Source organism: Medicago truncatula, chromosome 8 (assembly GCF_003473485.1).
Source record: "Medicago truncatula cultivar Jemalong A17 chromosome 8, MtrunA17r5.0-ANR, whole genome shotgun sequence".
NCBI classification, from domain to species: domain Eukaryota; kingdom Viridiplantae; phylum Streptophyta; class Magnoliopsida; order Fabales; family Fabaceae; genus Medicago; species Medicago truncatula.
In genome coordinates, this window is record NC_053049.1 from 25116338 (window position 1) to 25131436 (window position 15099).

At 36.5% G+C, this 15099-nt stretch overlaps 1 protein-coding gene and 1 pseudogene across 1 annotated transcript; one reads left to right on the plus strand and one right to left on the minus strand.

Annotated features, from left to right (window-relative positions):
* Positions 1 to 590: 590 nt before the first annotated feature.
* On the minus strand, positions 591 to 672 carry LOC120577799 (uncharacterized; annotated as a pseudogene).
* A 2620-nt stretch (positions 673 to 3292) lies between these two features.
* On the plus strand, positions 3293 to 14734 carry LOC120577509 (zinc finger protein GIS2-like). Its single transcript, XM_039829072.1, has 2 exons — positions 3293 to 3590; positions 14646 to 14734. Exons 1-2 carry the CDS (start codon positions 3293 to 3295, stop codon positions 14732 to 14734), a joined length of 387 nt encoding a protein of 128 aa, XP_039685006.1.
* Positions 14735 to 15099: the final 365 nt, after the last annotated feature.

Consider the following 15099-nt stretch of genomic DNA (forward strand, 5'->3'; position numbering starts at 1 on the left):
GAAACGTGCACTTGCGGTTTTATCCCATCAAGTTTTTGGCGCCACTGCCGGGGAGTTATTGCAATTTGATTAATTTTTTTTAACGATTAGACTGAAAAAAAAATCCTTTTTTATTTTTATTTCTTTTTCTATTTCTTTGTTTTTACCGTTAACTTCTTGGGTTCTTATTCTAAGATGAAAAACACACAATAATAACAATATGGCTGAGAAACGTGCTCTCAAAGAGTATGCAATCACATCTTCAGATGAGCCATACGATGCTATTGTGTACCCAACGGTTGAGGGTAATAATTTTGAAATAAAGCCTGCAATTATTTACTTAGTGCAGCAAAATCAATTTTTCGGATCACTCACTGAGGATCCGAATCTTCATGTTTCAATTTTTTTAAGACTCAGTGGAACTTTGAAGGCAAACCAAGAGGCCGTAAGGCTGCACCTCTTTCCTTTTTCCTTAAGGGATAGAGCTAGTGCTTGGTTTCATTCATTGACAATTGGTTCTATCACTTCATGGGACCAAATGAGGCGAGCTTTCCTTGCCCAATTTTTTCTCCTTTCTCAAACCGCTCAATTAAGGGCGAGGCTTTTTCAATACACTCAAAAAGATGGTGAATCTCTTTACGATGCGTGGGAGCGTTTCAAAGAAATGCTTAGGCTTTGCCCCTATCATGGTTTAGAGAAGTGGCTTATTATCCACACCTTTTATAATGGTCTTTAGTATACTATAAAAATTTATGTTGATGCAGCTGCAGGTGGAGCTTTGATGAATAAAACTTACACAGCAGCATATGATTTGATCGAGGGCATGGCACAAAACCACTATCAGTGGACAAGTGAGAGAGTCATCACTGCTTCTTCACCCTCTAAAAAAGAGGCAGGTATATTCAAAATTTCCTCCCTTGATCATCTAGCTGCTAAGGTTGACGCACTAACACAAAAATTTGATACAATGAATACTAGTGCTGTCACACCTGCCCATGTATCACCTCCTTGTGAAGTTTGTGGTGTATTTGGCCATATTGGCATTGATTGCCAACTAGGTAGTGTTGTTAGAGGTCCTGAGCAAGTAAACTATGCTCAATATAATCGAGGGAACTTTTCCATAAACTATGTCCCATAGCTCTTCATCTAAACCCATGACATGACTGTAGAAGTTGGTTTTCCACCAGGAAAATTCTTCAGGATCTCCATTGAACTTTGGAACTTTTCCATAGTCAGATTTCTTGTTGCTACCATAATCATATGGAATAGCATTTCTCGTACTGGATTCAGGTTCCGCACCGGATATGTTTTTCTCAGATCTTTTTCTGTTACACTATTAAGTGTTTTGACTTCCAGAACTGAGTGCAAGTGAGGATGTTGCGACCTGTGTCGCATAATTTGATTAGAGATGGACCCCTGGGTAGTAATGTGACCTATTTAAGAAGTTAACTGCAATCTGTGAAGCTGTTATGAAATGTTAATGTTGAATATGATGTAATTTAACGATTAATTGCATTACTTGAGTTATGAATGAGTGATTGAAATGTGATTTTATTTGATATCGTTATGTGATGTCATACCGTTGTTGCAATCTGCCTATGCTGCTATTGTTATTTAACTATGTTGCATGAATTGATATAAGATGATCAAGATGATGTTGAACCTCCAAATTATTGGATAAAAAAGAGATGATGATTAAGATGTTTTAAAAGATCGAGTCCATGCATTAGCATACATATGTTGGGGGCTCATGCCCTGGAGCTTAGTACTCAACACGATGGAGTATTAGCTCAAAATAACGATGGGGGCTTATTCCCTGGAAGTATATTAATACTCAAATAACGATGGGGGCTCATGCCCTGAATTGGTACCACATGCATATAAGAGGTCTAAGTTGCATACTCGCATAGTCGAGTCAATGATGAATGATATTAAGATGCTATGAGATTTATGATGCTTTAATGAAGTGATTACATGATATGTTATTACCTATGATGTTATGATGTTTAAGTTGTTTATCTCAAAGATTTATGTTGTTAATTACGATTGTTGAATTATATTGATTAATATTATTGTTTTGTGAAATCTCACCCCTTCTGCTTGGAAATGTTGCTCTTCGTATGAGTAACTTGCAGGTGATCGAGCTTAGAGTGGCGTGTTGCTGTCGTGAGTGAGGAGTTCCTCACTGAGTCGTTTAGGTTGCTCTGATACGTAACGGGATGGGGTTTTTGAATGCATGCTTCATTTCCTTTACGTATTTGACTATGATATTTATGCTTAAGTTGTTTAATCGAGATACTATGATGAGGCCTGCGTGCCAAACTTATTTATGGTTGATGACATAATTCCGCTGCTATTTCGTTGAAAGTTAAATTGTTAATTGACTATTTATGATTATGTGAAATGTGATATCCCGTTTATCACGTTTACTCTGATGTTTATTAAGAAATTTTTATGTTGGGAAAAACGGGGTGTTACAATTGGTATCAGAGCAGGTCGGTCCGTCTGGCCAATTAGAAGAGTCGTGTCGAGTCTTAGTAATATTTGTATTACTATCTTATGTTGTTGTTACCTGTTGTGTAGAATCTCAGAGATGGCTGGAAGAAACGATGCTGCGTTAGCTGCTGCACTACAAGCCGTCGCTCAAGCTGTGGGGCAACAGCCTAATGCAAATGCTGGTGCGAATGCTGAGTCGAGGATGTTGGAAACCTTCCTGAGGAATCATCCTCCTACTTTCAAGGGAAGATATGACTCTGATGGAGCCCAGACGTGGCTTAAGGAGATTGAGAGAGTTTTCCGTGTGATGCAGTGCACCGAAGTTCAGAAGGTGCGTTTTGGTACTCATCAGCTGGCTGAGGAAGCTGATGATTGGTGGATTAGTCTCCTGCCTACTTTGGAGCAAGACGGTGCTGTTGTGACTTGGGTTGTGTTTAGGAGGGAGTTCCTAAATAGGTACTTTCCGGAAGATGTTCGCGGGAAGAAAGAGATTGAGTTCCTTGAGTTGAAGCAAGGAAACATGTCCGTGACTGAGTATGCTGCTAAGTTTGTGGAGTTGGCATAATTCTATCCGCATTACACTGCTGAGACAGCTGAGTTCTCAAAGTGCATCAAGTTTGAGAACGGGTTACGAGCTGAGATTAAGAGGGCAATTGGTTACCAAAAGATTCGAGTTTTCTCTGAGTTGGTGAGCAGTTGCAGGATTTATGAGGAGGACACTAAGGCTCATTACAAGGTTGTGAATGAGCGGAAGACTAAGGGCCAGCACAGTCATCCTAAGCCTTATAGCGCCCCTGCTGATAAGGGCAAACAGAGGATGATCGAAGATAGGCGGCCAAGGAAGAAGGATGTTCCTGCTAAGATTGTTTGTTTTAATTGTGGTGAGAAAGGCCACAAGAGCAATGCTTGTTCGGGAGAGGTAAAAAGATGTTTCCGATGTGGTAAGAAGGGTCATGCACTAGCTGAGGGCAAACATAATGACATTGTGTGCTTCAATTGTAATGAAGAGGGTCACATTGGTTCTCAGTGCAAGCAGCCTAAGAAGGCGCCGACTACTAGTAGAGTTTTCGCTTTGACTGGTACTCAGACCGAGAATGAGGATTGCCTGATCAGAGGTACATGTTATATTGATAATACTCCTTTAGTTGCTATTATTGATACTGGTGCTACGCATTGTTTTATTGCTTTCGATTGTGCTTCTACTTTGGGTCTTGTTATGTCTGATATGAATGGAGAGATGGTTGTCGAAACTCCAGCTAAGGGTTTGGTGACTACTTCTCTCGTATGTTTGAAATGTCCTTTGTCTATGTTTGGTCGTGATTTCGAAATGGATTTAGTTTGTCTACCTTTGAGCAGTATGGATGTGATTCTGGGTATGAACTGGTTGGAATACAACCATGTTCACATTAATTGTTTTAGCAAGTCAGTGTATTTCTCCTCCGTCGAAGAGGAAAGTGGTGCAGAGTTCTTGTCTACCAAGCAGTTGAAGCAACTGGAACGCGATGGTATTTTGATGTTTTCCTTGATGGCTTCCTTATCTATTGAGAATCAAGCAGTGATTGATAAGCTACAAGTGGTGTGCGATTTTCCTGAAGTTTTTCCAGATGAAATTCCTGATGTGCCTCCAGAGAGAGAAGTTGAGTTTTCTATTGACCTTGTTCCTGGAACGAAGCCAGTGTCGATGGCACCTTATCGTATGTCAGCTTCCGAGTTAGCTGAGTTGAAGAAACAGTTAGAAGATTTGCTTGAAAAGAAGTTTGTTAGACCAAGTGTTTCACCTTGGGGAGCGCCTATTTTGTTAGTAAAGAAGAAAGATGGTAGTATGAGGTTATGTATCGATTATCGACAGTTGAACAAAGTAACTATCAAGAATAGGTATCCACTTCCGAGAATCGATGACTTGATGGATCGGTTAGTGGGTGCACGAGTTTTCAGCAAGATTGATTTGAGATCAGGTTATCACCAGATTAAAGTAAAAGATGAAGATATGCAGAAGATAGCTTTCAGAACGCGGTATGGTCACTATGAATATAAAGTTATGCCTTTTGGTGTTACCAATGCACCTGCAGTGTTTATGGAGTATATGAATCGCATCTTCCATGCTTTTGTGGATCACTTTGTAGTTGTCTTTATCAATGATATTTTGATTTACTCCAAGACTGAAGAAGGACATGCTGAGCATTTGAAGATTGTCTTGCAAGTGTTGAAAGAGAAGAAACTTTATGCTAAACTATCTAAGTGTGAGTTCTGGTTGAAAGAGGTAAGTTTTCTTGGCCATGTTATTTCTAGTGATGGTGTTGTTGTAGATCCCTCTAAAGTCGATGCAGTATCGCAATGGGAGACGCCTAAGTCAGTTACAGAGATTAGAAGCTTCTTGGGTTTAGCTGGTTACTACATAAGATTTATTGAAGGATTTTCCAAGTTAGCACTTCCACTAACGCAGTTGACTTGTAAAGGTAAAGCTTTTGTGTGGGATGTTCAATGTGAGAACAGTTTCAATGAATTGAAGAAGCGGTTGACGACAGCTCCGGTTTTGATTTTGCCGAAGTCCGATGAACCTTTTGTGGTATATTGTGATGCGTCCAAGTTGGGTTTAGGAGGTGTACTTATGCAAGATGGTAAAGTGGTAGCTTATGCTTCGAGACAGTTGAGAATTCATGAGAAGAATTACCCCACGCACGATTTAGAGTTGGCGGCTGTGGTCTTTGTATTGAAGATATGGAGACATTACTTGTATGGTTCGAGATTTGAGGTGTTTAGTGATCACAAGAGCTTGAAATATTTGTTCGATCAGAAAGAATTGAATATGAGGCAGCGTAGATGGCTAGAATTGCTGAAAGATTATGACTTTGGTTTGAATTATCATCCAGGTAAAGCTAATGTTGTTGCAGATGTCTTGAGTAGGAAGACATTGCATATGTCCGCTATGATGGTTAGAGAGTTTGAATTGCTTGAACAGTTTAGAGATATGAGCTTAGTTTGCGAGTGGTCACCTCAGAGTGTGAAACTGGGAATGCTGAAGATTGATAGTGAATTTCTGAAGAGTATCAAAGAAACACAGAAAGTTGATGTCAAGTTTGTAGACTTGTTGGTTGCTAGTAATCCGACTGAAGATGGAGACTTTAAGGTTGATGGCCATGGTGTATTAAGATTCCGAGGTCGAATTTGTATTCCTGACAATGAAGAGATGAAGAAAATGATTCTTGAAGAGAGTCATAGAAGTAGCTTGAGTATTCATCCGGGAGCTACAAAGATGTATCATGATCTAAAGAAGATATTCTGGTGGTCTGGATTGAAACGCGATGTGGCACAGTTTGTGTATTCCTGTTTGGTTTGTTAGAAGTCGAAGGTTGAACATCAGAAACCTGCTGGTATGATGGTATCTTTAGATGTGCCAGAGTGGAAATGGGATAGTATATCCATGGATTTTGTGACGAGTTTGCCGAATACTCCTAGAGGGAATGACGCGATTTGGGTGATTGTTGATAGATTGACGAAGTCGGCTCATTTTCTACCGATTAATATCAGTTTTCCTGTTGCCCAGTTGGCAGAGATTTATATCAATGAAATTGTGAAGTTGCATGGTGTTCCTTCGATCATTGTATCAGATAGAGATCCAAGATTTACTTCTAGATTTTGGAAGAGTTTGCAAGAGGCTTTGGGTTCTAAGTCGAGGTTGAGTTCGGCGTATCATCCGCAGACAGATGGTCAGTCAGAGAGGACGATTCAGTCGCTAGAGGATTTGTTGAGAGTTTGTGTACTTGAGCAAGGAGGAACTTGGGATAGTCATCTTCCATTGATAGAGTTCACGTACAATAAAAGTTATCATTCTAGTATTGGAATGGCACCTTTTGAGGCTTTATATGGTCGGAGCTGCAGAACTCCGTTGTGTTGGTTTGAATCAGGTGAAAGAGTGGTCTTAGGACCAGAGATTGTTCAGCAGACTACTGAGAAAGTTAAGATGATTTAAGAGAAGATGAAAGCGTCGCAGAGTCGACAAAAGAGTTATCATGATAAGCGTAGAAAAGATCTTAAGTTTCAAGAAGGAGACCACGTGTTTTTGAGAGTCACTCCTGTGACTGGTGTTGGACGTGCCTTGAAGTCAAAGAAGTTGACTCCGAGATTTATTGGTCCGTATCAGATATCGGAAAGAGTTGGAACGGTGGCATATCGAGTGGGATTAGCACCGCATCTTTCGAATTTGCATGATGTCTTTCATGTGTCACAACTTCGGAAGTATGTTCCGGATCCATCTCATGTGATCTAGAGTGATGATGTGCAAATAAGAGACAACCTTACGGTAAAGATGTTACTGGTGAGGATTGATGATCGAAAAGTGAAGACGTTGAGAGGCAAGGAGATACCTCTTGTGAGAGTCGTTTGGGACGGAGCGACTGGTGAAAGCTTGACGTGGGAGCTAGAGAGTAAGATGCTGGAGTCTTATCCAGAGTTGTTTGCTTGAGGTAAATTTTCGAGGACGAAAATCTTATAAGTTGGGGAGAGTTGTAACGCCCACTTTTAATTAATTAATTATTTAATTGAGTCTAGACGAGTTATATTATATTTATATAATATATGTGTGATTTACGATGATTTGAGATGATTTATGTGATATGATGATTTTTATGAGGAGATGAGACTTATTTTGTTGTTTAATAAAATAAGATTTGAAAATAAAATAAAATATTTAGTTATGGGCTGTTTTGAGATTTTAGAGAGTTTTGGGGGAGAAAGAGAGTTAAGATAAGATATTAGGAGGAGATATAAAAAGGAAAGACCTAGGTTTTTAGAAACACTTTGTACGTACGACTGTTTTTGGAGAAAAGGGAGAAAAAGCCAAGAGAAGAGCAAGAGAGACCTAGGGCTGCGAATTTCATCTATAAGGTAAGGGTGAGATGAACTCTGCAATTTTATTAATCATGTAATCCATCTGGTTGTAATTAGCAAGAAATGGGATTGAATTGGAGAAGTCGAGAATTAGGTCAAATTGTTAGAATTGATGATTAAACGGTGAAAATTGGTTAGATTGATGTAGAAACTGTCCTTTGACCTTACAATATGTTTAGGATGAATTCTGGAATTGAAATTAGGTTTAGAACCATGTGAGATGATGGATTTTCGTAAAAACTGCACTTCTGCCCGAGCCTATACTCATCGCTCGCCCTCGCGAACGATGATCCTCGCCTCGCGAGTGATGAAGTTCATCGCTCGCCACGCGAGCCAATTACCCTCGCCTCGCGAGTTGCACGTCGCAGCTCGCCGCAGCGAACAATGTTACTCGCCATAGCGAGCATGACCAGAGAGCATGTAGAATTCTGTATTTTTGACTTTGGAGTTGAACCTTAGATGTTTTTGAGTGCCTAAAGATGTTTATTAAAGGTTAAATGATAACTTAGAATGAGATTGAACCTGGTTTAGCTTAGAACAACATTAGTTGGGAATCTGGCCTGTACTCGCCATGGCGAGCAGATGCTCTCGCCTCACGAGCACTTCCAGAACTGAGTGCAACTGAGGATGTTGCGACCTGTGTCGCATAATTTGATTAGAGATGGACCCCTGGGCAGTAATGTGACCTATTTAAGAAGTTAACTGCAATCTGTGAAGCTGTTATGAAATGTTAATGTTGAATATGATGTAATTTAACGATTAATTGCATTACTTGAGTTATGAATGAGTGATTGAAATGTCATTTTATTTGATATCGTTATGTGATGTCATACCGTTGTTGCAATCTGCCTATGCTGCTATTGTTATTTAACTATGTTACATGAATTGATATAAGATGATCAAGATGATGTTGAACCTCCAAATTATTGGATACATAAGAGATGATGATTAAGATGTTTTAAGAGATCGAGTCCATGCATTAGCATACATATGTTGGGGGCTCATGCCCTGGAGCTTAGTACTCAACACGATGGAGCATTAGCTCAAAATAACGATGGGGGCTTATGCTCTGGAAGTATATTAATACTCAAATAACGATGGGGGCTCATGCCCTGAATTGGTACCACATGCATATAAGAGGTCTAAGTTGCATAGTCGCATAGTCGAGTCAATGATGAATGATATTAAGATGCTATGAGATTTATGATGCTTTAATGAAGTGATTACATGATATGTTATTACCTATGATGTTATGATGTTTAAGTTGTTTATGTCAAAGATTTATGTTGTTAATTACGATTGTTGAATTATATTGATTAATATTATTGTTTTGTGAAATCTCACCCCTTCTGCTTGGAAATGTTGCTCTTCGTATGAGTAACTTGCAGGTGATCGAGCTTAGAGTGGCGTGTTGCTGTCGTGAGTGACGAGTTCCTCACTGAGTCGTTTAGGTTGCTCTGATACGTAACGGGATGGGTTTTTTGAATGCATGCTTCATTTCCTTTACGTATTTGACTATGATATTTATGCTTAAGTTGTTTAACCGAGATACTATGATGAGGCCTGCGTGCCAAACTTATTTATGGTTGATGACATAATTCCGCTGCTATTTCGTTGAAAGTTAAATTGTTAATTGACTATTTATGATTATGTGAAATGTGATATCCCGTTTATGACGTTTACTCTGATGTTTATTAAGAAATTTTTATGTTGGGAAAAACGGGGTGTTATAGGGGCTACCAAGCTAGGAAGGAAATCCACTAGTGTAGTCCTTATTCAAAAGCTCTCAGCAAACTCCTCATTTGCACTAATGACCTAGGACCTACCCGTACTGACTTCAACCTGGGAACTTAAAAATCATAAAACAGATAATTAACAAATTATCTTTCAACATTATTAATTCAAAAACTTCGCAACGGATTAAGTTCATCATCGTAAATAATAATTGGCGCGCAGGCCTCATAAAAACCATCTCATAAATTCAGTTAAGCAACATAATCATAAATCATGGCATATACGTAAAGGAAAGAGAAATAGCCACAAAAGATCCCATCCCGTTACGTATCAGAGCAACCTAAGACTCAGTGAGGAATAAGTCACTCACGACAGCAACACCAGCAACCTACTCTCGATCACCTGCAAGTTACTCATACGAAGAGCAACATTTCCAAGCAGAAGGGGTGAGATTTCACAAAACAATAATATTAAGCATATAATTCAATAATCATATTTAACAACAAGAATTCAACATGATATTCATCATAGATAATAATGTATCACTTATCACTTCATTCATAGTTCAAATAAACAAACACAACTTCACAACTTATCATCTTTGACTCGACAAATGAGACTATGCAACATAGACCTCTTATATGCATGTGGTACCAATCCAGGGCATCAAGCCCCCGTCGCTATAAGTATTAATATACTTCCAGGGCATCAAGCCCCCATCGCTATTGAGCTAAAGCTCCATCGTGTTGAGCAAAGGCTCCAGGGCATCAAGCCCCCAACAATGAAATGATAATGCATGGACTCGACCTCTTAAATATCTTAAATCAACAACCTCTTATATAGTCCAATAATTTGGAACATCATCATCTTCATCAATTTAGACCGACTCATGCAGCTTAGTTAAATAGCAGCAGCAACACAGGCAGTATACAAAACAACATGACATAATAATATCAAATGCAAGTCAACAACATCTCAAATATACATTCATAATTCAAGTAATGCGTATAACATTATATCACATCATAATCAACATCAACACATCTTAAAACAGCTTCACAGATTATAATTAACATCACCATTACATCTCAATACTACCCCAAGGTTCAACTCTTAACAACTTGTGCGACATAGATCGCAAAGCCCTAACAAGTCACTCTGTTTCTGGGTCACTCGCGAGGCGAGAGCCTCTGCTCGGCATGGCGAGTTCAGGTCAGATTCCCAAAGTTTCATTCTAAAATCTTTCCAGGTTCAACCTCGTTCTACAATCTTTCCTAATCATTATTAAACATGTTTAGACGCTCAAAAGCATCTAAGGATTAACTCAAAGGTCAAAATCACGAAATCTTGCAAGCTCTCTGGTCAAGCTCGCTAGGCGAGTTCATCTGCTCGCTATGGCAAGCTGCAAGGTGCAACTCGCGAGGCGGGTAAGGTTTGCTCGCGAGGCGGGTGATGAAGTTCATCACTCGCTGTGGCAAGGATCATGGCTCGGGAGGCGAGCGATGAATGTCGCTACGGGAAGAAGTGCAGTTTTCACGAAAATTCATCTTTTCTCATGGTTTTAAGCCTAACATTGATTCCAGAATTCATCCTACACATTATCTAAGGTCTAGGAACAGTTTCTACATCAATCTAACAAGTTTCCACCGTTTAATCATTAATTCTACACTTTTGACCTAGTTTTCAAATCCTCTAAAACTCATCCTACATCATGTTAAACATAACCATTGAATCACATACTTAATAGAATTGCAAAGTTAGTCTCACCCTTACCTTAGAATCAAAATCGCAGCTTTTAGGTGTCTCTCCTTTCTCTTGGCTTTTTCTCCCTTTTCTCCAAAATTGATCGTACGTTATGTTTTTTTTTTTAACTAGGTTTTCCCTATTTATATCTCCCTCATCTATCTTATTTGATTTCTCTTTCTCCCCCAAAACTCTCTAAAATCTCAAAACAACCCCTAAACTCCATATTTATTTTATTTTCAAATCTCATTTTATTAAACAATAAAATAAGTCACAACTCCTCATAAAATCACATAATTCTACCTCAATCGTATAAACCTCTTAAATCACACATATATCATATAAATATAATATAACTCATCATAATCACTCTAGACTCAATTAAATAATTAAATAATTCAAGGAGGGCGTTACAACATGCATCAAGAGGATACAAGAAAGGCTCACAAATAACATACTCAAAACCCTAAACAATCTATTCCTCAAAATGACGGCTTGAATGATTCTCTAGGTCTTCCAGTCTTGTTTAAATACCGAAGCAATACGGTCAGTACACTCTTGTTGGGCTTCAGAACAATCAGTGATCTATTTCATAAAACAACAGAACCAGAAAAGGAAACTCCTGATATGTAGGCACATTATTAGGAACATCCTGATCACCTCCAAACTTTCCTAAGTAGATAGCACATTCTTAGGAAATCACAAACGATCTGATTCTGTACTAAAAGCACGCAGCTTGACCACAAGAATAAAGACGTGGATTCCTTAAATAAATAAAAAAACACGTGCGAAAAACAAGGCAAGGTGCAGATCAACTGAACCATGCCAGGATGTTGGGACATCTTGTCCAACATCTCACTTAAATATTTGTTTTAGGCAAAAGTGAAGCCAACATATAAATATTCAACACTTTTACTCTTGCAGGATCGAAGTTTTCTCTTCAACTTAAGAAGTTTCGACGAGATGTAGGACTTGGCATGAAAAGGTCTCAAATTAAAGTATTTATATCGGTCTTATTCACGAATTAAATGACCGTTTACTTCATTGTTATTGAGATGACCTGATGATATGAGACAGCTAACCAGAAAACAAAAGACTAAAACCTTTCCACATTGCTACTACTTTGCAATTTAGAAGTCAGTCAACGTAAAGAAAAATAACGTAGAAGTACAAAAGTTTATCTTTGACTCCTTCAAAAACAAAAAAAGTTTATTTGGGCATAACGGATGACTGATAAGCTAGCTCATAGCTGATGGATTATAGCTGATGACTAGTAGCTGATAAGCTACTTGAAGTGTTTGGTAAAATTAACGGTTCAATTAGCTGATAGATGTAAAATTACATAAAAAGGACATTTTTAATTCATAATAAAATTTATATCAATTAATGTTTAAAGTATTTAAAAATTAAAAATTGTTAATTTAATATATTATTAAATTAATTTTTAATTCCTAAATGTTAATTTATATTTATTTTCATTTTACTAAAAAAATATAAAGTGTAAAAAATTTTAAACGTAACAATAAATAAAATCTAGTTTTTACAAATATATATATATATATATATATATATATATATATATATATATATATATATATATATATATAGTGAAGGTAAACATAACGTTCTTAATTTTTTATTGTTGGAGAAATTATTGTCTTTGTTCTTATTCTCTACAATTCTTATATATCACACAAAAATAACGTGTCATTTCGTAAAAAAAAAGGTGACATTAAATATTGAAATAGTCCCACAAAAAAAAACGTAACAATTGTAACGAAAAAAACTTAAACGTAAAGGTAAAAAAAATATCTATTTCTATTGAGAAAAAAAAGGATCTTTCATTCATAAAAAAAATAGCATTCATATTTAAAACATATGTATTTTAATTTATAATATAATAAATGATTAAGGGTAAAAAATGAAATTTAGTTAGAATAATAAGGGTAAAACTGGAATTAAAAGTAAGAAACTATAAGCTATAAGCTCAAACGCTACTGAGAATAGCTTCTGAAAAATAGCTTATAAGCTCGTGAAATAAGCTATAAGTTCATGGTGAAAAAGTGTTACCAAACAGAGCTTTTTTTGTCAAACGAGCTTATAAGCTATAAGTTAAGAGCTATAAGCTCTTTTTTGGGTGTTACCAAACAGACCCTTGAAGAAATATTTACAACAGACGTTTAACACATAATACTTTTGTAAAACTTATAAAATCAAAACAACTTTTAATGTATTAATTAAAATGCTTTATTTCCATAATAATGATATTTCATTTAATTAAAAAGTACAATTGTTAAAAACATTTGACATAAAAATATCAACTTTTAGAGGAAAAATATCATTTATTTGTTATATTTGTCAAAAGATAAAAAAAAAAATAAAAAATTGTCATAAAATGAATCAAAATAAGAACAACATACAATTTATAGTTTTTTTTTAGGTTTTTTCTAGATTACCTTTGAAGAATGGTGGGTAATTTATCCACCAACCAATGAAAATGAGCAATTTATTGATGGGGTCAAGATAGTTCATGGATACCACTTAAAAATGTGCTTATGTGGCTAATGTGTATTGGTTGGGGTAAATTATCCACAATTCTTCTATGGGTACCCTAGTTGTCACTTTTTTTTATTTATTTACAATTTAGAGCTAGTAGTGTTTTTCATCCCTTTACCTATAGGGTTAACATGATTTTATAAAAAAATAATCCCTATAGTTCCTTTCGTATATAAAACAAAATTCTCTTCTCTTTCTCTTTCTCACATCTTTATCTTTGTTCACTTTCTCCTCTAACCCAACATATCCCTATAGTTCCTTTCAAACTGTAGTTCTATCAAACATGATTTTATTTTTGAACTGCAGGTAAACTTTATTAGACGATACAAAGAAAAATACAAATAGTATTTGATCCATCTCAAACTCTCAAATAACAATAAGAATTAAAACAAAGGAGTGTGTTCCAAAACCACTCGTAAATCGTAATACAAGCACAAACCTTTTTTTTTTTTTTTTTTTATTGAGAATCACCTTCAAGATATATATTTAATTTCATCAAGTATTATTCTTCCAGGTTTTGAGTCTTCAATGAGAAAATATTCCCGGTGTTCCAAACTATCTAAACCATTTCAAAAATAAAAAAATCCTTCCATATTTATTGAGTCGGTGTATTAAAGGCATGAAGTATTCATTGTTGTTTAGCGATGATTAATCTCTATGGCACATACAACCTGAATTCATTCTTATCAATTAAATTTTACTCATACAGAGTAGCTCGTATCGAACCCTTAACCAGATACTTAAGAAACCAAAAACACTTTAGCGCATATACCTAATTTATTTAATTTTTGAAGAAAAGATGCCTATAACATTTCATCTATAATAATAGTGTTAATACAATCGGGAATAACATAATGAATTGTGGGTAGCTGACAACGTGGTCTTGCCTACAAGTACATGAGCAACCACATTTGTTTGTCGTCTATTAAACTCCACCCTATTGTTTGTAAACTGTGAGGAAAAAGAATTAATGACATGCTATAATAACTTGACCAAACATTGTTACATTTGACGATTTATGTTGAAAGCATCTGATGTGATGTTCGACTCAACCACAAAATTCACAGTTTCGAACTGCTTGTCTATTAACCACCGTAACGTATAAAACAACTCAAGAGCTTCTTCGACTTCAACCGTGACAAACTCATAGTTTTAGCAAGCACATATTCGCTATCTTCATCGCATAAACATATACCTATGCCAGTACAGTTCCATAAGGAGGCATCAATGTTACCCTTTATCCTTCCCAGTTGCGGTTTCTGCCACTTATTCAAGCTTGCTGATGCGCAACCAACCTGCTGAACGCTCGTGGAAACAACTTGCTGAGAAGTATCAGTAGTTTGTGCCGAATCTAACTCTGCGTATGAATTATTGGGAGGAGCATTCGTTGTCAGCCACTTATCAATCAGATGTCTTGCTCGATTCACGGCATGAAAACAAAACTCATTCTAGATTGTACCGATTCTTTTAAAAATATTTATAAATTTTGTGATTTAATAAAATATGATTTTTGTGACCAATTAAATAATTATTTGTATCGATTCTTTTATAAATATTTATAAATTTTGAGTGATTGAATAAAATATGATTTTTGTGATGTGACCAATTAAATAATTATTATTCACTTTTGAATTTATTGTTAAACCAATTTTTGCTTGTTCGAAAATGTTGTCATAGTCAAATCCATCGTCATCCAGATTGATT

What these genes read in the sequence shown, in the direction of transcription:
- LOC120577509 (XM_039829072.1), top strand. Translation starts at nt 3,293, where the DNA reads ATGATCGAAGATAGGCGGCCAAGGAAGAAGGATGTTCCTGCTAAGATT. An exon ending in TGAGGATTGCCTGATCAGAG is followed by an intron (nt 3,591 to 14,645) that starts GTACATGTTATA and finishes TATCCTTCCCAG; the next exon opens with TTGCGGTTTCTGCCACTTAT.